The following is a 25,078-nucleotide window of genomic DNA, read 5'->3' as shown; positions in this document are numbered from 1 at the left end:
AATAAATTATTTATTGATTATTTATTTGAAGAAAGATAATAACTCTTTATGATCACGAGATCCAGCAGGTTGTCTAATAATTAATTAAATACCTGATTTAAAAAAAGGGGTTTTATTTTATTGGGTTGTCCGGAAAATAATGCAGGATTTTAAGTTTTCATTAAAAAAAATCTATATAAAATATTCTGTTTACGTTTACAGGATTACTCATTTGTATGAATGTCAACACTTATTAATCCTCTTCCAAATGATATTGTTTGTTTACCTCTGTAGCATTCCGCTACTTGGAAATAATTCAGTCATCCTTATAATGTCAAAGCGAGAATTTCGTACGATTTTCTTTTACGAGTTTAAACTCGGCCGAAGCGGAGCCCAAACGGCTAGAAACATTAACCAAGTCTGGGGCGAGGGTTGTGTTAATGAGTGCACTGTGCAAAGGTGGTTTAAAAAATTTCGGGAGGGAGATTTCAGCCTTGAAGATGAAGAAGGTCGTGGAAGGCCTTCCTCTCTTAATGATGATGTTCTGCGATCAGTGGTGGAAGAAAACCCCAAAACAACTGTTCGAGAACTTGCAGAGCAACTCAAAGTCAGTAAAACGACCGTCGCTGACCACCTCAAGGCGATTGGAAAAGTGAAAAAACTCGAAAATTGGGTTCCACACTCATTAAACGATCGCCAAAAAATCAGCGCTTTGATGTTTGTGCATCACTTCTTTGTCGAAACAAAAATGACCCATTTCTGGCCAGAATTGTTACATGTGACGAAAAGTGGATTCTCTACGATAACACTAGACGTTCTGGACAGTGGCTCGACAAAGGAGAAGCTCCAAAGCCCCCAACTCATCAAAAAAAGGTAATGGTTACGGTATGGTGGGCTTCATTTGGTTTAATACACTACAGCTTCTTAAATCCTGGCGAAACCATCAATGCTGAATCATACTGTAACCAAATTAATACCATGCATCAGAAATTGGCAGTAATGAAGCCCTCTTTGGTCAATCGGAAAGGGCCCATTTTGTTGCATGACAACGCTCGACCACATGTGTCACGTGTAACGTCACAAAAATTATTGGAGCTTGGCTATGAAACTTTGCCTCACCCACCCTACTCTCCGGACCTCTCGCCTACTGACTACCATTTTTTTAGACACCTGGACCACTACTTACAACACATAATATTCAAAAATCAAACGGAACTGGAAAATGCATTTATTGACTTTATCAATTCTAAAAATTCTGAATTCTACTCAGACGGAATTAATAAGTTACCAACACGTTGGGAGAAATGTATTGAGAGTATGGGAAATTATTTTGATTAAAGAACATTGCTTTAAAGTAACTAGTTTCTTTTTTTTTTGTTTAATACCAAAATCCTGCATTATTTTCCGGACAACCCAATAATTATGACCAAATAATCTTTCTTGAGTTCACAAAGACTTTTCTCATAAATTAAAATTATTAACCTTGTCTTGCAAAATAGTAAAATATAATTAATTTCTTATTGAAAAAGCCCTTTTTAAACTAGATTTCTTACGCTTTATCTTAGATTTTGCACTTCCTTCTCAAGTTGTAATTTAGAGCTTGTGTGTGCTGGTTCAGATTCGTGATTAACAGGTTCTTTCAACTGTTGGCGAGTTAATTTTTTTGCCAGTGCACAATTAAAAGAAATATATGTATTCTAACTCATGTAATATCGTTTTATGTTGTTTTAAAGCATTAACTAAAAAAATCTTAGCTGGTTATTCCCATAGAATTTTGAAAAGAAAGAATGAAATGAATAGAATGAAAAGGATTTCGAAAAGGTATTAGATTTTAAAGTTACATACAGTTGAGGGGTATTTTAATTACCTACTCGAATTTTTAAAGGATTAATTTATGTCATATAAATTACTTAAATTAATCTGGGTCAATTCTTTCATGATGTAAATCAAATTTTTTATTCCACCTCAATGTTGGTACAAAGGAATATGAGGAAAAAGAAGGAAAAAGAAACCATCTCATTGCATTAGAATAAATGTTGGTGGTGATAGAAAAGGCAATATATAAAATGCCCAGATGAAAGACATTTATGTTGATATGATTATTGAAACATGTTATAGAGGTAGAGAGACAAACAGATAGATCAAAAGATTTATAGGTATATTGATAAATAGAGAGATAGAGGGAAAGAAAGAGAGAGAGAGAAGAGGGGAGAGTGCGTGTGTGCGCGTGCGTGCGCTGGAGAATAGAACAAATAGTCATACAAAGGCAGATCTCAGAGACACAGTGATAGAAAGATGGAAAATGAGGAAAATTTGGTTGGTATAAGGAGAGAAAGAGAGAAGGAAAGGAAGAGGGAGAAAGAGAGACAGAGAGAAAAAGTGACACAGAGACAAAAAGAGAAGTGGCAAGGAAGTAGAAGTGGGAGTGTGTAAGAGATGGGAAACAAGAAACTGTAATATGATCTAAAGAAGAGAAAAAATGGACAGATAAAGAGAAAATAATATTTTCAGAGGCAGAAAACTATATATATTAGGACAGAAAACTAGTATTAATTTTTGTGGCCAATAAGCATTCAAGGGTCTATCTCTTTAAAATATCTTTACTACTTGGGTTAAATGAGAGGTACTTCAGAATAATATAGTGTGATTTAAGATAAGGTGACGAGGACATTATCAGGGACGTAAGTGATGAAATTGCAATAGTACAATTTAAAAAAAAAGAATGCCTTGATAATGCTGTTATTTCAAAAAAATGTTTTAAATCCAGAGAAAACAGTTATTTACGAAGAAAATTTTCGAATCTATTAATATTGCCTGATATTGAAGAAAACCCGATAGTTGATCAGAAATATGTATACAAATACAAAGATTTGTTTTCTATTGACAGTCTTCATGATAAGGTAGTTTTATCGAATTTTCTTTCTTCAGGGGTGGGTGCGAGAAGGATGAATGTGTTAATGCACTGTTACAATAAATGATAAACCATCTTATTTGTACCAAATCACGAATAAAGACTATTCTAGAACTTTCAAATATTTGACTTAAGACAACAGTTTCTCTTTTATCAGTATTTTCACTCACAAATTTTTTTTTTAATCTTCAGATAATTGTTGTTAAATTCTGCAGGCTGAGGCATGTCGGAGCTGGAAAGGATAAAACGGCTTTGTGCAAAAAGAGGAGAGCTGTGGGAGGATCCGACATTCCCGGCGGTACAGACGTCCGTATTCTACCACCAGACGCCCCCGTTCCTTTTCCAATGGAAAAGGCCGAAGGTATGTGCAATATAAAAACAATAACCGGTTTATTAGCCAAAACAATATTAAGATGATAACATATCCTAGCAATTCCAGTCACAACCAGATAAAAGAAATGAGCCATATCAGAATATTTTTTCTCTGGCTTTATTTAATCCTGCAGTTCCTATGATTAAGCCTGATTTAAATACCGAAACGGTTATTAAAATTATTTTCAAACAAAGCTATAAAGAACTTGCAAATTTTAATGCTTAATATAACGAAGATTTAAGAAAAAATAAGCAGAAAACGTTCCTAGGTTAACAGTTGAAAGTTATTTTGTCCGATCTGCCAGCTAATTGGAGCAATTTTACATATAAAATGAGAAAAGCAGTAGAGATAAAGTTTGTCATGCAAAACACTCTTAATTATTGATCAGGAATTTGGGTTCACCTTTTCTCTGTCTATGTTGTGGTTTATATATATATNGTTATATATATATTCGTCGTTTATATATATATATACATATGTGTCAAAGCAATTAAACACATTTTTGTTATAACATATTTTATAATATTACGTAATTTTAGTCGTTTTTTATCATTTCTGTCTTTCCTCGCTGGTTTGGTTTTTGTGCAGTCCTCCTGATGATCCAGTGAAGATAATTTGATAGACAAAACTAGAGGTTCATCATTCTCGATTTGTTTTAAGTATTGGAAGTACTCAAGACAGTATACTTCATTGTTTTTTCTCGAAGTTGAACATTACGTTTTAAAATTAAACTGAACTCCAGATATAGCCTAACTGCTATTTTAAAATTTATTAAATCAGTTGATTAATTTATAAATTAAAAATCAAAAGGAATCAAGCTGATTCGTGTGGTTTAGAATTCAGAAAAGAGCAAAGTGGCTATTTTCATTGCTTTTTTTCAACCAATTCCTTTATAAATTATTTCGACCTTAAAGAACATGGTAATAGTTATATAAAATAATGACTGCAACTTTTGCATCATGACCCTTCTGCTCAAGGACCGTTCACGTATAATTAATTATTTGTGAAATTGCTGATAAATGGCAGCACGAAGTGGTTTCAAGATTCTTGAGTACAGCTAGTCAGCATGACTAAATTTTTTGTCTCGTTCATTCGAACATTCTTTAGACATAATTAAACTAGTTCTGTCTATGTATAAAATATTTTTTACAAATCAGTATTAAAAAAGAAAATATAGTAGCTTTTAAATGACCCAACAGCTTAACCTCTTTGACATCACCTATTGTCTGTCAGCTTCACAGTTTCTTCTGAAGAAAAAGCAGACAGTGTATAAAACCATTGTGACAGGTTGAAATTTTAATGTCCAACCATTTTGAAGGCACAATCCCGAGTGGCAAAATTAAAAAATTATGATAGCAAAGAAGTCGGATGGCTTGAGGTTACCCTTAATTGTTTAATTAACAAAGGCTTATGGTTCACAGTTAAAGTCCACTGAATTTACAAACTTCTTGGATTTAATTGACTTTTGAAACTCCACTTTTTTTATTCGTGCTCCTTCGCCGTGTCAAGGGCACTGTTATTTGTTGTTTTGTTTTCCTAAAAACTCTAAAGATTATTAAATATACCTGACTGTCGTAGATCTTTATATGGATGGGGGTTTCTGCAACTTGAGCGGTGCAGATGAATCTGTGCGTCGACTTTTGTCTCTTTTGAAGGTTAGTTGTTAACGCAAATCAAACATGAAATGTTAAAACACTTCAGCTAAGAAAAGAAGAAGAAGGCTTACATCGAAAAGACGAGAAAGATAAATCGGTAGTACTCTTGCGGAGGGATTTAATTGGAGAAATTGTGCGGTGTACTTTGCGGTCTAGCCGGGCAAAATGGAAATAACAGGCTTAAACACGGAAAAGTCCGCCCAGTATGCTTAGTTATAGATTTGAAATAACATACTAGCTCTAAGGTGTTATATGACAGACTTTTTAATTCGTTTGTTTTAATTTATTTCCTCCCTCAAGTTAAACATCTTCGAAACTGACTTTCGCATGTTATAACAGTAAATCAGGCCATGAAAACGTTTTTTAATCTTTCTTCTGCTTTTCCTGATAATTACCACAACTTTACAATGCTGTAAATTGTCTAGTGTAAATCCCAGAATATTTTTAAAGTAATATGTATATTTAACATAGTGGATCTTGTCTATTCTGTTTCGTATTTTATGTTATGTGACTGTTTTTGAATATTGGAGTATGTTCGAAAATGTATTGAGAAAGAGATAGAGAGAGAGTGTGTGTGGATGGGTTGTCATAAAATAAAATTCAAAAACACATAAAAATAGTTCGTAATGAGAATATCAGAAAGAGAAAGAGGAAAGACGAAGAGAGAGAGAAAATGAAAAAGGGAGAGAGAGAGAGAGATTAGGTCGGTTGCCATAAAGAAAACTTATAGATACATAAAAACGGAAAAAATAATATGTGGAGCGTAGAAAGAGAGATATAGGTGAAATAGAGGTAGATAGATTTATAGGTTATATATGGATAGAGAGAGAGTGAGAGAGAGGGCGAGGGAAAAAGTAGAGATAAAGACAGAGAAAAGCAAGTTCCCATAAAAAAAGAGATTGATCCCATTGAGATCCCATTGGTAAATACTGATAAATATCCCGATGAGAAGAAAATAGAAGAGAGTAAAAAATAGACATATTGTCCTAAAGAAGACACATGAATGGATGTAAACAACGATATACTGGGGGAAAAAGGGAAGAGAGTGGAAGAAAAAATAACAGAGAGATTGCCATAACTATGACACATAGGTATATAAAAACAGTGAAATCGTGCACGAAAGAAAAAATAAAAGATGAAGAGAAAGAAAAAACTGATAGATTGTCATTTAAAAAAAAATCGTTCCGAAAACTTTCATTTTCAATTATTTTGTTTTCTTTATTTTGATTCAGTTACTTCAGGCTTCATACTGTTAATATAAATTTTTGCGTTGTCGATGTGAAAACTAAAACCAAAACTGATGAAAGGCTGAATTCATACGTTCGTTAGACCTCCTCAGAGAACTACAAGTGTTAAACAAGCCAACACTTCGGATTGAAATAATCACTTTGATGAAGGGCTGTGAGTCATCAGTCTCTTCGTCAAATTGCCAGGAGAATCAACAGTGCGCAAAAGCCGGCCGCCACATCGAGGTTATGAATCACGTATAATTCGCACCGGAATGACTGATGAGGCCGACAGGCTTTCTTTCCTGAGAGCATGGTTTTCACCCGGATTGATTGATGAAGAAATAAGACGCGAATCATTTTTATTAAGTGTTGTAAATTGTCTTGTAGGAGGTCAATAAGACTATTTATTCATTTGATTATAGGTCGAACACAATCAGAAAGAAGATTTATGGGATCAATACAATTTTCTGACTTTTATAACAATGATGATAGACAGTAACGTTCTTAAAAGATGTCTGATAAATCGACGATATTCGTTAAATTTAAACACTTGAAAGCGATGGTAAATATCAAAAGACACTAGGACATTTAAAAACAAAGTGGTTCGGCAACACGTTTAAAGACCCTTTTTAATACGTTAATCAAAACCGTTATTGGTGAAATAACGGCATATGGTACAGCGTCTGTGATATCTTTAAATTAGCACATTTTCATCTCAGATCGCAATAGGCATAATAAACTAACCGTTAGTGGATAAAAAAATGGACTTTTGATCTAGGGGCTTCTAGGTAAAAGGATGGTCCGTAGTTTTATATGGCAAAGCCTTGACATTCTCGGTCGGACCGTTACCTCCCACGACATTCAAGGCTTTCCTCTTGCCCTGCCCTAATTCTCCCGTAGCAGAATGATCAGCTGAGCATTTCTATTAATTAATCCAAAACTTCCTAAAAGCTCAAAAAGTGTTCACATTTAGGACATTTTTCCAGCCTGGAGAAACCGATACGTTGGTTTACTGTCACCTCTTCGAAGACGTTTGATTGTGTCAGCTAGGTTTGACTGACCTGGGATTTTTGTAAGAACTCACTGCTCACGACAGTACGCCAATTTTGGGTGACCTCAACGAGGTTACACGATTTTACATTACTTGAGTACTGTTTGGCATGTATTCTTGAGGTTTAGTATGGCGAGTGGCATAACGTGGTAATACAAAAATAAAATTTATATTTTGAAGCCTAAGTAACGTTCATACAGCAAAATGAAGTACTATCTATTTAACACCTTCGCAGACCAAATATGCCAAATATTTGGATATTCAATTCCCAATTATATTTTGGGAAAAGCCTGTTGTTAAAAGATAAATATGTTCTATTATGATCGAATAACTTTCTTTTTTCTTTAGTATTAGCAAAACCAGCTGAGGTTTGGCAAACCTATTCTCGTTGTTTTTGTCTATCCCAGCCCCGATTATTGCAAAAAGATGAAACGCGTCTAGTACACTATAACATTGTGAACAGGCACAGCAAAATCATTGAAAACATTTATTTATAAGTTGAAATTAATCTCTTTTTTTTTCAATTTAAAATAAAGCCTTTGTTATATGTTAAAAACTTGGATGATGGAATGAAATAAATATAAGCATGTAAAGTGAAAATCCTGTGTATTTACGAATGTTTTGGTAAAATAAAATTATTTCGCTTATAGAAGTTCATACGAAAATTAATTACAATTACCGTAAAAATTTGGCTAAAATTAAAAATTAATTAATTTATCCCAAACAAGGCCTTACATGGAAAGAATAACTAATTGGAAGATGTAACTTGGTCAATCGACCACTAAAACATAAATGAATTAAAAATAAAAATAAAAGAATCTTTAAATTTGAGAATTTTTCAAAAATACAAAATGAGTTCTTACAACAAATACTACATGAAAATTATTATAATTAAATTTAAAAGTTATATACAATATACTTATAGTTCTTTTACTTCGAGTTTTTTAATTAAATAATTAATTCTATCTAGCAATTATTTGACAGTCTAATTATTTTATATGAAAAAAGTCGAATTAGTAGGGGAATTTGATGTTATATTTAATTTTAAGCAACTTTTTATTTTAATTATCATTAATTTGCATATGGTCTGCTTTTATCCTAAAGAAAGAATATTAAAAAATTATTTAATGAAAAAGGGTTAATTTGAAAGTAAAAAACGTTAATTTGAAATTAAAAAAGGTAAATTTAATGTTTAAAAGGATTCATTTGAAATTTAAAAAAGGTTAATTTGAAGGAAAAAAGCTATTTCACTTTACCTTAAATTTTTTATTTTTTTATGAGTTTGTATCATTACTTCCCAAGCCTTTGCTTCTTTCAAAATTAAACGCATTGTCAGTCCCATTTTGCCCTTAAACAAAAACCTTGAAAAGCTCCTCCACTCATCTATCAAGGGACTAGCTTTTTTTCTTAATTTCTACTAAATCTGGTAGCCCCCAGGGTAGCAACAGACGGCCTTTATTATTTACACTATATACAGCCGACATTCCTCTTCTCTCTCACAATATTATTTTGTACTTTTACTGACAAAACATCCTGATCCTTCCTTAGATAGTCATAAAGATTTTTTCCACTTAAACCTTCTCCAATTTTTTTTGTAAAAATGTTAAAACTCGCAAATGGAGATAAAAACTGATTACACTAAATCTTCATCATAGCTTAAATTTTGCCTGATATCTCAATGCTACCGCATCTCTCAGAGTTCTTCCTTCTTTTCTTATATTACAGAACCCCAGAATTACCCCAGGGGCCACACAGCCATCTTTCCATCTCATTCTGCTCTTTCCCTAGATAGTCATAACATTTGACGCCATTTTAACCTTTTCAAGTTTTGCTGTAGAATTCTTAAACCTTTTTGCCAATTAAGGTTGAAATTAATTAAACCAAACCCACAGTCTTCACTTTTACCCTCCAATAAGCCAGGTGTTTTATGGTTTCGAAATTTTAATTTTATATATCACATTTCGAGAGTTCTTTGTTGAAGAAAAATTTCAAAAATGTGAATGAAATGACGTGCAGGTAGATGCATTTTGATCAAGTTTCTTTCTTTTGTAAGGAAACAGATCATTGTCGAAAGCATTGTTTGTGAGAGAGAAGGGCTTTTTCTGTGATTAAGCCCCATCGTCCTTGGATCACCTCACGTCCACAACACTCCCTTTCTTTCGACTCAGATACAAGCTCCAATCCTTCCTTTCCTGCTCCGACTACAAAAAGGTCCAACGGTCGATCTCGATTCGTCAAGCCCCGACAGGCCGTTAAGCCTGCCCAATCTATTCGTTTCCACACCACGTTTTCAACAAATCTGTCGTATTGAAATGATCTTCTATCGGAACGTTGAGGATTTTGAGACCGATCTGTGAAAAGTCACGTTTTACCGTCTCCCACCTTCCATAAAAAAAACACAACGAGCTCGCAAAGAAAGCGTACCTGGCACGTTTTTTAACACCCTGTAATCGTACGGTTTTCAGATCGAACCGAGAGTCCCGTAAACATTCGGCAAGTTCGAGAGAATCCCTTGCAGGTTGCTATGGAGCGAGAACATTGCGGTCAGAAATGAGTCATCGTGATTAAAGAAAGACATGTGATCCAGCGTGAATCATTTCAACACGGCGTAATCTTGTGTTTTGTCATTACATCTACCTTTATTGTCTATCCCTCAAGGATTAAAGTACGCATTAATCTGAACCCAAAATGATCAGCGACCATGGTAACATGAGAGGTAGATCGTATAGAGTCTTGGGTGATTCCTGCAAAGATGAGCTTGGGCCCCGGCATGTCCTTTTCTCTCAAGCCAATTCCCGGGACTGTGCAGTGGATATATAGTGGGAGGGGGGGGTTTCTAGGCACAACATAATGGTGTAGCGTTGAGAACCCCTGCCATTCTCTAAAGCACAAGTATTCGTGTTCTCCGGCGCGCATGATTTCCTTATGCACCCTCCGCGTGGATTTAGAAGATAGAACGAAGGAAGCATATGGCATGCGAGGATGCAAAGACGACTACGCCTACCCTGTCCCTCGAACCCTCGAAATGCGTTAAGAGAGTTGTTGGCTTGCGAGCTGGCCGCGGACAGTGGGTGCTGAATCAGAGGCACACGGATTTTGGGGTACCAGATCCTGTCTGCATAGTCGGGGAAGGTGCATAACCATCACATCTACGTGACAGCGAAAAATCATTCCATGTACAGTTCAATTGTTCGGGAATGGAATGATAGCGGCTTAGAGGTGAGGCTCGTGGCGAGTACTTAGAGAAAAGCCTGTTGTTCGGTGGTGCCTTTACGGGCGTCCTTTACCGAAGGCAGGTTCCTCTAATGGGTGGTTAGAAATTTAACTTTAAACGAAACCGCGGCCGGAGAGGATCCTTTAGTTTCAACCCTGGCGAGGCCCCTACACTCAAGGAGATAGAGATGTCTCTATCTAGGGAGCGTTTTGTGAGACCGAACGATGCATTTCAGCCCTTCGGTATTCTTTACGCGCGGCACACGGTTAAGTGCACAATGTTGACACATCTTCGGACGGGGCAAGCGGGAGAAGTTGGCATGTCTGTTTGATTAGTCTGTGGATGTGGTGGCTCTACATCGAACCTCACGGTGTCTATAGTATCTACCGTGAGCGGAGGCGAGTCGCTCCTAACTTGAGAAGCTAAACGTATGATAAGGCCTATGTGCCAAGTGCGCACATTAAAGAACATCGTTGAGACCCCCAATGGGAAACATATATCATAAACTCATCCATGTCCACACATGTGGAATTCTTAATAAATACATCCCGTTATTTGCTGAACGATCTATCGCAAGGCAAATATCCTTTGTACACCGCTGAAAAACACGTGGACCACGCTTGTTAAAATTCTAATAACAATAAAAAAGGACTGAATACATTGCAGCCAACATTCCTGGACGCCAGATCACCCCTAAAATTTGCAACTACATGCTCTATTTGTCATTCGCCCAATTTGACCATAATTCTGTGACCTTATTGTTCAGCGACGCAGTGCCACCTGCAGACGGTACAACTAAACCAAAACAAAAGCTTAATAATATTCTGCTTGCCAAGATTTGTAAAAACATCCACAGCTGCGATAAAACGTATCTTCGTACTCTTACGTCAAACGGACGGAACTGAGGATCTGAGAAATTATCAGACCGTGGGAAATGGCAATTAATCTAAAGAACAAAGTTAAAATAGGGTACTGTCGTTGCCAGGTGGTTAAGGCGTTAAACTCTAGTAGATCCCGCGGTCGGATTCCCACCTCACCTCTGGACTTTTTTCTGCAATAAAATTTGACAAATCACTCTTTAATGATCTCAGACGCTGAATTTGGTCCCGACCCCCTTCGAAAACGAGTTTTTTCGTTGGAAGAACACCGGCCACCGGGGGCTCAATTCGCACACGTGTTGCTAGCCTCCAAAAATGCAGCCAGAAAGGAGTATAAAAGCTGTATCAAGGAGCTAGGAGCAGCAGGGCACAGGGAGAACTCCTCGAGTTCCTGGTATCCACCACAGAAAAAACAAAGTTAAATACTAACTGACATGGCCAAATGGCCCGAATATTGTGAAACGGTACGGAAATGAGCATAAATTGTCTTAAATGTGGACCGTAATTGGCCCTGGATTCAACCACAAACCATCTTTCACCTAGCGATCCTAATAAGGTCATATTCACGAGATCCTCATCAAACAGGCCTATGAGTAGCTCCACATTTCAACCCATGACAAACTATGCCAACATACATGAAAATAGACCTAAAAGAAAACGCCCATATCACGTAAAAAATACTCACTGGATAACTAATCAAAAATAGAGAAGCCTTCAATATCTAATTGATATCAGTAAACTGCTAGTTTAAACGTATATATGTACAATATATTTCGAATCAGGGACAGGATTGGGTTGGTACTTTAACACTAACACCAAATTAATGAAATTATAATTAGTTACTTTAAATTGTGTTAAAAATTGGGATTTCTCCATAGATTGTCTAAATCGATGTTATCTAAAAACCTGACAATATTTGCTGGTACTTTCTGATTTCTGGAGGAGCTTCTTTGGCTTCCTCGTTGTATAATCATTACTTGGTTTTCTTGTGGTCAAGAAGCTAACATCAAAATATAACTTTGTTCAATGTCTGAGGTTCAGTTTCACAGTCGTAGAAATAGTCATGCACAATTTTAAAACTTGCAAGATAGGCTTAGCATTCACCGTGGTTCCGAAAGTGCATTGCGGCTTTTGGGGAGCCAAGCCCCCAGTGAAGAAAGGTTAAGGAAAAAGCCTTTGTTATCTTTGGCCTTGTACTATTTTTTTTGTCTTTTGTCGTTTTTTTTTTTTGCTTTACGAGTGGTGTGACACTCTACCGCCTTTCGTTGGTTCGTTTCGATAGACACTAGTATGTGCTCTAACTCGGTCCAACATGATGGCAGCGCTTGAAACATTCTTGAACTTCCCCTTCACTCCTTTTTTTCTTACATTTACTCTGAAACATAGTATAAAAAGGTGATAATCTAAAATAATTGTAAGAGCCACTACGTTAATTTCACGCTTAGATGTATTCCACTATCACCTCATTGATTTAATGGAACTTCCTTTCCTCTTACTTACTTAACCTACACAAACAACTTGCTTTGTGGATGAGGCCGAACATCAGCTCTCATACCAAACAAACGAAGAAGAGCTGGCTTGTGGTTCATCACCTATAGACTTTAATTAGGAAAAGTGAATTTGTTCCAACTGAGGCCAAGGTTTCTCGAAAAACATTTAAAAAAAAGGCGATAATTAAAACTCCAAAGCTCAGATGCGCTTTCTTACCAGAGAAGAGCTCAATATTTCTCAAGCGAAGAGACCAGACATGAAAGGGACCTCTCTTTTACATTCCACCGATCCCCCATAATTATCTGCATTGACCCCAATCCTGGAAAGAGTCAAATTAAGATATCCGTTTACGAGGTGGGTCCTTAGCGGCTGAAAGTAGTGGAGGAAAAAACCTGTGTACTTTCCAAATTTACTAACTTACTAGTTACTAAACCGGACGGTCATGTTCCATGTTCGGATTTTTTTTTTCTGCTCCGACTCTGATGGATGTGGAACTTCTGCTGAAACACTTTCGCCCACGCTACGATTGACGTGATGCGATAATGTCGTCCCAGTAGAGGCATCTTTGCGGGATTTGAAGTGGATTATATAAACATGTATTAATCGTATTAATCGGATTACGTGCATAATTTTCCATTAATTCACCATCAGATTCCATCTAAATTCCTTTCTAATGAACGTAATTATTGAATGAGGCAAATGCATTTTTTCAAAGAAAAAAAGCAACAAATGTTCACCATGAAACACATACGATTTATACCAGTTCTTCGTTTTTATATTATAAAAAATGCAAAAAATATACAAACTTTTATGTGTTGTTTTCGTTCATCAAATCTCCCAACATTCCGTACATTGTAATATTTAAAACAAATGCAACCTTCAAAGATTAATTAGATTTTCCCCCCTTTCAACTGCAATGTTTAAAGTATTGCCGATCCATATAATTGACCCACTTTTGAAATAGAATGTCTAAATAATGTTGAACTTTAATTTTTTAAATTTTAATATTGCAATAAAAAGATAATTAAAAATATTTCGAATGCCAAACCGTCAGATATCGCGGAAAATTCAATAACAAATAATTAATACTATAGGAAAAAATAATCCTCGAATTTACATTCGGATATCGTCGTCTGCTTGTTCCAAGTCAATGAACCGCTGCAGAAAAACTTTCATCTATTTGCCAATTGTTGTACAAACCGTTCCGAGAACCAGTTTAAGCAAACTAGTGTAAACAGAAACAAATCTATTTTGTGCGAAAATTACCGGAATAGGAAAAAAAACTATCGAAATTGTTTTTGTTTATCCTAGCCTCTTGAAACGAGAAATGACGCATATTGTAGAGCGCGGATGGAGTAATTATATCCAAAGATAATCTTTCTAGCGCGATATTACTTCGCATCAATCAACATAAACAACCTGGAAAACATCCGCAAATCAAACGTAAAAGACATTTGTTTGTTTAAATAATTTGATTATTCTTTTGTTTTTTAAGGATTGACCTGAAACGTTCCTAGAAAACGAAAGGTTAGGGGACTCTCGATATGTAAATGCGAAGGTATCCGGGTCAGCCGGTGGAGAAAGCCACTTTTGACACACATGGCTCAGTCATTTGACTCAACTTTGTTGACTTCGACTTTTCACTTTTTAAGCCCGTCTTTAATTTCAAGGTGATTGGAATGCAACTGTGACTTAAAGAGGCGGTACATGACAGTCCAAGTCCATTACTAGAAACAAAACAGAAACGTTGGTAATAGATTTTTTTTTTCAGACCTTACTCGAAAAATTCGATCCACTCTTTTTGGCCAACATGTTATTGATTTTTCCATAACCATCCTTTTTTAATAAGGATGTTCGTCCAATAACTATCACCATTTTTCTTCTGAAATTTTGAAATAAACCACCTGCTGTAATGATTTTTTTAAAAATAAGACCTTCAAAATAAAGTGATGTAAAATTCTTGTATAGAACAAAATATGAATTTTAATCTTACTTAGGAGATGCTTCTTTTTCTTTGTGTAAAGTCTTTGATAAAGAAAATAAATTTATTTTATTAATAGGATAGGTATTTTATTTATTTTTTCTGTAGAATAACGACAACCATATTTTTATTTTGTTACTAGTGCCATGAAATAATCTCAACCTCTAGTAGGCGTTTTTTTGCATTGAAGTTTTAAGTCTGGGTGAAAAACAGAGAAAGTATATTCTGTTACTAATGACATAATGCCGTAGATTACAATCTCTAGTAAGTGTTTGAGTTTTTTCGTATTGAGGTTTTTGTGTAAAGTTCTGAATGAAAGAATGAAAATTTATTAATGTGATGGCATCGATTTTTTATGTAAAGTCCTGGGCGAAAGAAATAAACTTTATTTTGCTACTAATGTAATTAAACTAAGCGAATATGTTGTTTTTCTATTTAAGTTTTGTTTAAACTTAAACAATAAAATTAATAACAAAACAAAATAAAGAAAAATATTTTTTTACTGTTCACATGAAATAAAAACAATGCCCTGTAGGCGTAGGTTTTTTTCTTTGTGTTGAGGTCTTGTGTAAAGTCCTGGATGAAGAAAATAAAATTCATTTTTTCTACTAATGCTTTTTTTAATTGAGGTATTGGGTAAACTTCTGAATGGAAAAAAGAAAATTTATTGTGATAAGTACGTCATAAAAAAAGATTTCTAATAGACGTCGTTTTTCTTTCTCTGCTTTGGTATTTTGTAAAGTCCAATATAAAAAATATGTATATATTCTGCTACTAATGTCATGAAACAAAAATGATCAGTGATAGGCATATGTTTGTTCTTTCTATTAAGGTTTTGTGTAAAGTCCTAAATGAAGGGAAAAAATATTTTTTTTTACTTCCATTATGTTTAGTGGTCTAATTGACCAAATTACTTCTTTCAATTAACTATTCGTCAGGATTATTATAATATCCACGATTATATATTTTCTCTGTTTTCACCCGGACTTAAAACTTCAATTATTTTTCACGATAGCTCAATTGGTTAGAGCAGCGGCGTATTGAGCCGAAGTTCGTGGGTTCGAATCCCCCTTGTGACACTAACTTTTTCATCTCGACCAAGTCCTTACATAAAACGAATATTTTTTTTACTGTAGACATGGAATAAAAACAATTTCCTGTATGCGTTGGTGTTTCCTTTGTATTGAGGCCTTGTGTAAAGTCATGATTGAAGGAAAGACACATTCTGTTACATTTTCATAAAATAAAAATCATCTGTGGTAGGCTTCTATATTTTTCTTTGTATTTAGCTTTTCTGTAAAGTCCTTAATAACGAAATAAATTTTTTCTGTGACTGGCATTTTGTTTAAAATCAGCGAATAGGTAAAAATTCACTTTTCTTTTCCTAAATTTTCTGTAATAATAACCATCTTACAGTAGACCCCCGTTCACCTATTTTTTGTTTTGTTTTTATATTATTTCGTTGCGAACATATATTTTCCCCATTTGTCCTTGATAGGTTTATATACGCCGTCTGTTGAGTTTGACGTCTTTGTTTTTGTTTAGAGATAGTCTCTTAAGTTTATCAGAAATCCATTAATTATATTATTGTTTTGAAGTAGATGAACATTGACATTAATTTTATTTCGCTTTTGTTGATTAATGTCAACAATTGTTTATCTGCGTATGCAAATGCGTTTGTTTCAAGCAATTATTACGTGATTCTATTTAATACGCGTTTTTGCAAAAATTGATTTGTGTAACCGTTTTAATAAGGATCGTAAAATTTCCGTTATTGTGTTTTAAAACTTCTCATACTGGATTCCGTAATGTGATAAATAGGTCATCAGGGGAACTTCTTACATAAATACCTGCTTTCCCTATGCGTACAGGGCTCGCTGTCCAAATAAAATATGAGATTTGATTATATAAATTATCATTTTTTTCATTTTGTTTGTTCCCCTGATCTAAATTGAAAAGTTCAGGGGTTTTTGGAGAGTTTCATTCAAACTTTGATTTTATTCGTTCTCAAATAATGGCTGAAAAAGACATTCCATCCATCATTTATCTTTATGAAATCTCTGCTATTAAAGAAAGTGAATTATGTTTTTTTAAATTATTTTAATATCCAGCCAATCCGTTTTATTTTGCAAAAGCAGTCATTATAATGTAGTTCTGAGCAAAACAACTCCGACTGAAACGATAAGAAACATCATTCAAAAATTAGAAAGCATTGTATTTTTTCTTTGTCGTTTTCGTTTTCAATCCATTGTAATTCCATGTAATCCATTCAAGCTCTCAAAGCTTGCTGAGAAGGGAATCGATCAGCTGTTAAAAAAAGAGGTTAATCAGTCAATACCAAGGATAAATTAAAGGGATATCATGATGTATATAAAGGACTTACATTAATAATTTAATGTAAAAACTCTATAAAACCATTAACAATTTGATTTCTATGATGTAACTTGAATGAATACGCTTGAATGTTTTTTAACATTTTTATTTGGTGATTAAAACTTCATGTCACCATTTTCCTCCCCCTAAGCTATTGTTTACATGTTAAAAATTGTTTCCAAATCGGAAACCAAATCATAAACAGTTTTAACCTAGAAATACAACATCTAGTCCTACATGTCACCTTGGGATTAGCATAAAAATGTGGATACGCCCTCGTGTTGTGATTTTCTTACAACATGGCTTATACTTATATGATTAATGGGTTATTTGTTAATCTTATTATTAGGCCCTTTGGCCATTGTCTATCACATTATTTACTTACACCGTAAAGTGGAAGCACGTTTACGACACTTTCTATCTATCTTATCTATCATCTACTATATTCTGTCCACCTATTCTATTATAATAGAAATGTTTTAGGTCCCATTGGTAAACGAAAACTCGCTTTCTATAATCTTGTTCTGAAAGTAATTCTCTATATCTTTATCTAATTATCAATTTCTCTATCTATCTACCTGTCCATCTGTCTTTCTATATAATCTATCTGACATATCTGAAGATGGTCAATTATTTTCTCTCTCCTCTTTCTCTCTCACACACTCTCTCTCTCTCTCTCTCTCTCGCAATTTCTTTTTCTCCTATATTTTTCCTATATATCTTTCGATATAAATCTTTCCGCTACATGATGTGTAATGCTCCTACTGCAAATTTCATCCTGCTTCCCCAACATAATGAGAATGTAACGAAGAAAAATTTGCAAATGAGGTGTCAAAGTTAATTGAACAATAAGTTTCCTGTTCCTCCTGTTCTCCCGATTTTACCATTGTTTCAATTCGTTATTCGAAGACGAACTGCCACACAACACCTGTGAAATGGGAAGGAAAAATTGAATTTCCGTTTGAGGTAAACGAGTGGTTATCGACAGTAGAAGCATCTGCATTCCGAAAGATCAAAGTAAGAAAAAGTGAGAATTGCCGCTTCCCCGGACAATTTTTGGAAAAATCCCTCGAAACAAAAGTTGTAGAGCGTAAAATTTGCGAAAACAAGACGGTTCAAAATGTATGCATTTTCGAAATCGGGAGAGTGATCGGGTTTTTTCCATGAGGACGTCAAAAAAACACGTTTTTGCCCAAAAATTGCGAATTACTCGAAAACGATTGAGAAATCGGGCAAAGCCGAAAGTGACCAATTGAAATATTATTAAAATTTCCTATCAATCCTAAAAGGCGCCCTCCAGGGCTATTTCTTGGCTCTAAAGGTCAATTGGAAATTTTCATAAAAACTGCAAAAATTGACAGGTTTCAGGTTTTTTGAATTTACTGATGAATGACTGAAGCTAGGAAAACATTTAAAAAAACTATCTTGATCAGAGTAAAATTTTCTAAAAACATGAGACCTATAGCAGGTCTGTAATTTAAAAGGCTGAGAAAATAGGCATTTTCAAATTTGGCCATTTTTTATGCAAAAACGAGGTGGTTCCCCCACCCTGCGCATTGTATAAACATAAATATTTAAATAAAATAATAAATAATATCCACGAGTGTATGGTAAATTAAATTTTAGCTTATTCCTATTTCATTCATATGTTTTAATCAATATTTCGAAACCCTTACGATTATCAAGATCGCATCAAATCCCACTCGTCGAATTTCTTTTGTATAGTGTGGAAACATTTCCTAGCTCGTTTTTCGTTCGGGAGTACTTTCGTTTGAAAAAAAAATTCACGTGTTTTCTAATTCAATGAGTCTGATAATTTTTTGTGGTGATTAAATCGGCGTGCACGATCTCAGATCTAAGGTCATACAGGGCGAGAGTTAAATATTAAAAAAAAATATATTAAAAAATATCGAAAGTAGCTTTTCTCTCATATTGAGCCAGTCCGATTCACCCAATAATTCCAATCTTGGCGTTTTTCAGATAAAATGAAATCATTAGCCTTGATTAACATGAAGGTGGAGGTCATGCGGTGCACACTTCCTTTCTCACGAGATGTAATTAATCGACCTTTTAACTATCAATATAAAATAATGAATGTTATTAAAGAGTCATTAAAAACAAAAGGCAACTCAGTGCCTTAACGCAATTTAACAATATGATTTTGTATACCTTACCTATTATTTTTTCTTAATTCACTATAAACCTGCTTTAGATAATAATCGCATTACATAAGTCCACCAATCCGAATAAAATGAACTCGCCACTATGAAAAGTATCAATCTTGAAAGGTTATTATAATAATAACTGATATTTTTTGCGTATGGTTTCGCTGCGTCGTAATCGCTCGAACTGTTGGGTTACACATCACTTTTATAAGCTGATTTCAATTACAAACACACTTTTTCAACATGTCGAAATGTACTGTTCCATAATTTTTAAAATAATGAATTGTTGGCCCACACAACCTTCAGGGTAAAAATTTATTAAGATTGATAGACCTGAGATGTGTTTTGAACTATCTACTTTTAATAGTTGCTTAGAAGTATGTTTATCTAAGGTTACAATGTTTAGAAATAGAAGACAACATCACACGGTGTACTTCTGAGTTCGACGATTCTGAATTATTCAAGAGCGTATGCCGTGGATTCGTATGTGACAACTCGTGGATTGTCGGACAGAATTGAGGCTTCAAGTGCCACCGTTAGCACCGGGGTGTCCGGCATATCCGGCCTAGATTACATCCTTATTATTCATCAACTTAACAAGTTGTCTAGACAAATCGGCAAGTTGGGTGATTTAAGCGACGAAATATTACAAGCGATCAAACTTTTATAAAAAAACTTGGTGGATGTACGTGTGGTCATTTGATATTATACAACAACTTGGTGAAATATTAAGCTAAATAAAACAATTCCTTTACACATCCTTGGGGACTAACAAGTGTCAAAATCACGCTGATGGAAAATAATCAATGCCATTATCTCTCCCAGTTTATGTCGAGGGTTGTAAAATTTGACACAGCTCGGCAAATTGACCAATTATTAGAAATTAGTTCTATATGATTTTAAAAATTATAATCTTCGACTTTGAAAATTATAATCTTTTGCTTTCAAAGACTGCAAAGCGATAGCCTATGGACGGTTACATTCATATCAATCTTTTTTTTTTCTACAACGCCTCGTACATTAAAATAAGAGCGCAATTGAATTCCGCCTAATTTGTCCATGGTAAAAATATGAATACCTTATGATACCGATTATAATAAAATATTAAGCTATTCATTGGTGAATTTCGACTTGCCAGTCCCTGCTTACACTTTTGCTGTCGCTCCATCTAAATGGGTTTTTTTGTTAGCCAATGTGCTCCCTTCATACTATTAAAAACAGAGACACTGTAGTTTTTCGCCAAGAAATCGAAAGATGGTTTGCTTACCAAAATCAAATGTTTACTGAAAGATAGATTAAAGTGTAAGTAGTAGAAATGACAAGTGGAGTGAGTGTGTTGTTCAATCTTTTTAAATATTTGAGTCGGAGCTATATTTTTTTTTTTAAGATTGAAGTGTAAAGGGAGCTCATATTCCCGACGACGCCATCTTAATGCGGTCTTTTTGGGACTGCAATTTTATTTGAGTGTAAGGCACGTAGATGATTTATCATTATTATTGTAATGAATGAGAACCCTATCCATCTGACAACTTTTTTGAGCCAATGATGCATTTATTTGGTGCTCACTTATATTCCTGACGTTCCACCAACTTGGAGGAGAGAGTTGGTCTCTGAATGAATGGTCTGTTCTTGCTGGTAACTGACCATCATATTGCTACTTAACGTTTCGATACTTAGTCATCATTAGATTAGGTGGTAGTCTAACATCAGTATTGTAGGTTGGTTAAAATCTACAGAACAGTTTATTCAGCCTTTGGCTAACAGGTTGGACAAAACCGACAAAAAAGTTTTTTTCTGCCTAATGCTATCATCAGTATCGGTTGGACAAAATCGATATAACACAGATTTTTCGGTCTTTAATCGTAATAATATCGTTGTGTAACATGCTAATCGATTTTATTCGGCCAGTCGCAGGAAAAAAATTACGTAAGTTCATACACGTAAAAGTATGCAATTGCACTTTTAATTATCAACCATGATATAACAATGAAATATATTGCACGTTTATACATTATATAATTATTAATTATTGCTGTATTTAGGTAATTATTATCTTATTGTATTATTGTTATTATTATTTGGAATGTCGTTATGAAATAGTTAAAGATGGCAAAACTAATAACAGGTTTTTGACAAAATTTCTTTGGAATCTTTCTAAAACTGCATTTTACTGAAAACCCTCTTACTTGAATTCCATATGGGACGACTTTTCTACGTGAGATTTTGTACACATTTATTTTAAAGTCGAAGAGGACAATGTTTATATTCATTGCGGTTTTGAGATCTAATAAAAAGGAGGAGTTTGAACGTGGAATCCGTTTTGTCAGACGTGATTACAAAGAATTTTCTCCATACAACACATTATATTCTCCGTTGTTGTAAAATCGGTCAACCTATTCGATTGGTTGAGGTATGAAAGGTAATTTTGTCTTCTTCATTATACTACAACTTATGTTTATCCTATTAGTTATACAGCCTGCGCCAAATTGATGTAAACGTTGCCATGCCCCCGACGGGAATATCGCTGACCCACGATGGGAAAGGTCGATTGTCCTGCCTTCTAAACTTTATTCCAACCTCCTTTAGGTATCGTCGGTTTAACCTTTTTTGGATTGTGAAATCAATTTTTTCCGATCTATTGTTACATAAATTGATATAGGCATTCCTTGTGTATCTACCTTTCTAATAGGCAATAACATGTTCTTTGTAAATTTTCTATAAGTCTGTTCAAAGGTTTCATTTTACAAATTAGCCAACTTCTAATAATCAGTTTTGATATGATAATCAGATCTGATTTTTAGTGTTGTCGATAAACTATCGAACTGTCAATTTATTTGTAAAGAATCAGTATCAATTTGTCATCTCTTGATTTAATTGCTAACCTTGTGTTTTCTGTCAGGATTTTTTTGTATAAAACAGTAAGTACTATGCCCATATATTTTTTTTTAATATTCTTATTCTTAGTTACTCTGTAGTTATTGTGTTTAATTATCATGATTTCTTTACTACAATAAAATATGAAAGCTTTAATTCATTTCTTATGAGACATGGGTCAATTTATAAGTCATTAAATAATGATGACGAATAATGATGAACTTTGTCAGCAGTTTGTCAGGATGGTCTGAAATTGGTCTGAAACGCGTCTATATTTTTAAATAAGCATTGTCGAATTTCGTCGTTGTCACCGTTCGTTTCACACGAAAATATGCGGTGGAAATGTTATAAACCGTAAAATTTGCGATTTCAACCTTTTCGCTCAAACCGATATTAGCCAATTTTGGACAGTTTTCGAAGGTGGTCATCGAGCCGAAAAATCGTTGTCGAGAATTTGATAAAACACTTCGCGGTCTGACTGATTAAAAAATAATAAAACCTCCATTCTCTATTTTTACTAAGTTCTTACTACTTACGTCAACTTTCTGCATGCAGAGTTTTGGAGTTGTTAGAAGTGCAGCTTGGGACAGCATCAGACCTGAAACCACCTCGGTTTAAAAGAAAATGGATTTCGGCTGGGTATTTAATCATTAATTCACACAAAAACCTCTGTTTACTCTTGCAATTTGGGATGTCTACCCCTTCTATTCTCGCTCTTCCTAAATGTCTTAGAAGAATTTCTGGATGGTGGTGGAGTACAAGTTGGAAAAAGAGGATTAATGTTCTCGCTTAAGCAGACGACATTGTCCTCTTAGCGTCACTCTCTGCAGAGAATGATAAACCGGTTCAACGATTTACGGATATGTGGGATTTACAAGTGAATCTAAGAAAATCCAAAATTGTGATATTTAGGAATGGAGGAAGACTGGCCAGAATTGAGAAATGGTCTATGTGAGGAAATGATATTGAAGTGGTAAATGAATATATCTTGGAGTGAACATAACTTCACAACTCTCATTAAAGAATAACTTTGTAAACAGAGTGAATAAAGCCAAGCAAGGGTTGGGAGCTATCTGGACGGTCATGATGCAGGAGCATATTGGTATTGAAGCCAAGTTTAGAGTGTTTGATACAGCCTTCAGATCCATAGTCTGCTATGGTGCATAGGTATGGGGAGGGAAAGTATGTAGGGAGGTAGAGGTATTTTACAAATACTTTATCAAGAAGCTGTTTAAATTACGATACAGCATCCCTTCAAATCTCCTCTATATGGAGACCCATCGTAATTTAATGTTCCATCATACACTCAAACTCCACCACGATTACATTATAAAGGTACTGAACATGCCTGATCATAGATATCCAAAAATAGTAGCTGAAATTATCATGGTTCAAAGATATCCTTGTAATGGCGGCCACAGTGGACACCAGAGTACCTACTCCATTAAATAATATTAAAGAATGGGTGAGCTTCTTTAAAATTTATTCAAAATTTCTAGAGGGAGTAAGGAAAACAGTAAAATACCCTCTATATTCGGAGTTAAATTTTGATTTAAAAGATAAAAGCTACTTGCTGGCAAAACTCCTATGGTCATACTTACAATGGATAATCGCAGTAAGAAGCCAAACTCTGAAACTCAAACAACAACCATACAAGGAGATAGAGATGGGATGTCCATTGTGTAATGACCAGTAGTGGTAGAAGATCGGCTTCACTTTCTCATGGTCTGTCCCAAACTATCCGATTTAAAATTGGCCTATTTTCGCGACAGTAAGCCTTCAGCCCAAAAAATGACTGAATATATAAATGGGGAAAATTGGGTATTGCTTGTGCGTTACTGCAGAGCGGCTTACAATTTGAGGGCCAAAATAGTATAAGGGTAATTTGCTTGTGTGTGTGTATAATATTTAATAATAGAAAAAATGGAAAAAGAAGAAGGAGAAGAGATAATTCTTAATGATATTTGTTTTAATTTGGTTTGATTTACTTTACTTTACCTGCACTTATATTATTTAAATTATGGTTTTACATTGATAAGAAGTGTAAAATAATTTAATAATTGTTTAAAAAGGAATAATATGATTTATGTACAATTGTAAATTAGCCCTAAAGTCATTATTAGTTTGATATTATTCTGTCAATGAAACTTTAACTGTAATGTAATGCTATTAGTTTAAAAGAGAATTATTTAATTTAATTATAAAATAAAAGAAATGTAATAAGTAGCAAGGTCAACTCACCCACAACCAGTGGTAATGCATGTCTTTACTTTTGTAAATAGATCATAATAGCAATTATGTAAAAGATTGTAAATAATAAAGACACTTATCTAGCTACTCTTGCAATTTAGAAATTCACGAAGAGAAATGGTGTATTAATAAAAAAGCTCTATTTATTTAAAAAACTAAAGACAGATACGATGTCCAAGTCTTTTACCAATTTGGAATTAGGATATTCGTTTCTAAAAAAAAGACGCTTTTAATTCACCTTGTCTTGCACGGAGAAAGGGAGAATAGGACATCCTTAAAGAATCTGAGTTATCCTTAAAAGAAATGTTATTTTATCTGACTTTTAAATCCACTGAAACTTTTCTTGCCTCTCACTTTTTTCTAACAATAAATAATATACACAATCGTTATCTACTAAAATTGTATAAAGTTAAATAAGGATAAAACTGATGTTGATTAAATACTGTTGGAGAAAGTCTGGGGACAAACATGTATCGCCGATGGCATCCTCCCTTTTTTTCAGTTAAACCACTGCCATAAGAATTTTGGACTCAATATTATTGTTCTGCACAAAAACACTCATCCTGTCGTATAATACGATCAAAACAATGTGCAGAATGAGAGGGAAAGCGAACTCGTCATGAAACCGCCTGTTGTCCTGTACTCCGATGTTAA

At 34.4% G+C, this 25,078-nt stretch overlaps 2 protein-coding genes across 3 annotated transcripts in view; one reads left to right on the top strand and one right to left on the bottom strand.

The window, feature by feature from the left end:
* The window catches only part of LOC106661453 (calpain-C), a 90,146-nt gene that overhangs the window by 30,843 nt on the left and 34,225 nt on the right, over nt 1–25,078 (top strand). For both annotated transcript variants that reach the window (XM_014384859.2, XM_014384867.2), the window contains exon 2: nt 3,106–3,251. In XM_014384859.2, the coding sequence (XP_014240345.1) occupies nt 3,114–3,251 (138 nt within the window). In that variant the 5' untranslated portion in view covers nt 3,106–3,113. The remainder of the gene's footprint in view (nt 1–3,105; nt 3,252–25,078) is intronic.
* LOC106661474 (melanocortin receptor 4-like) overlaps nt 1–25,078 on the bottom strand; it is a 187,617-nt gene that overhangs the window by 153,960 nt on the left and 8,579 nt on the right. The gene's annotated exons all lie outside the window — the stretch shown is intronic.

Source organism: Cimex lectularius, unplaced genomic scaffold (genome assembly GCF_000648675.2).
Source record: "Cimex lectularius strain Harlan isolate CLEC.00 unplaced genomic scaffold, Clec_2.1 scaffold99, whole genome shotgun sequence".
NCBI lineage: Eukaryota > Metazoa > Arthropoda > Insecta > Hemiptera > Cimicidae > Cimex > Cimex lectularius.
This window is presented reverse-complemented; position numbering and strand designations above follow the sequence as displayed.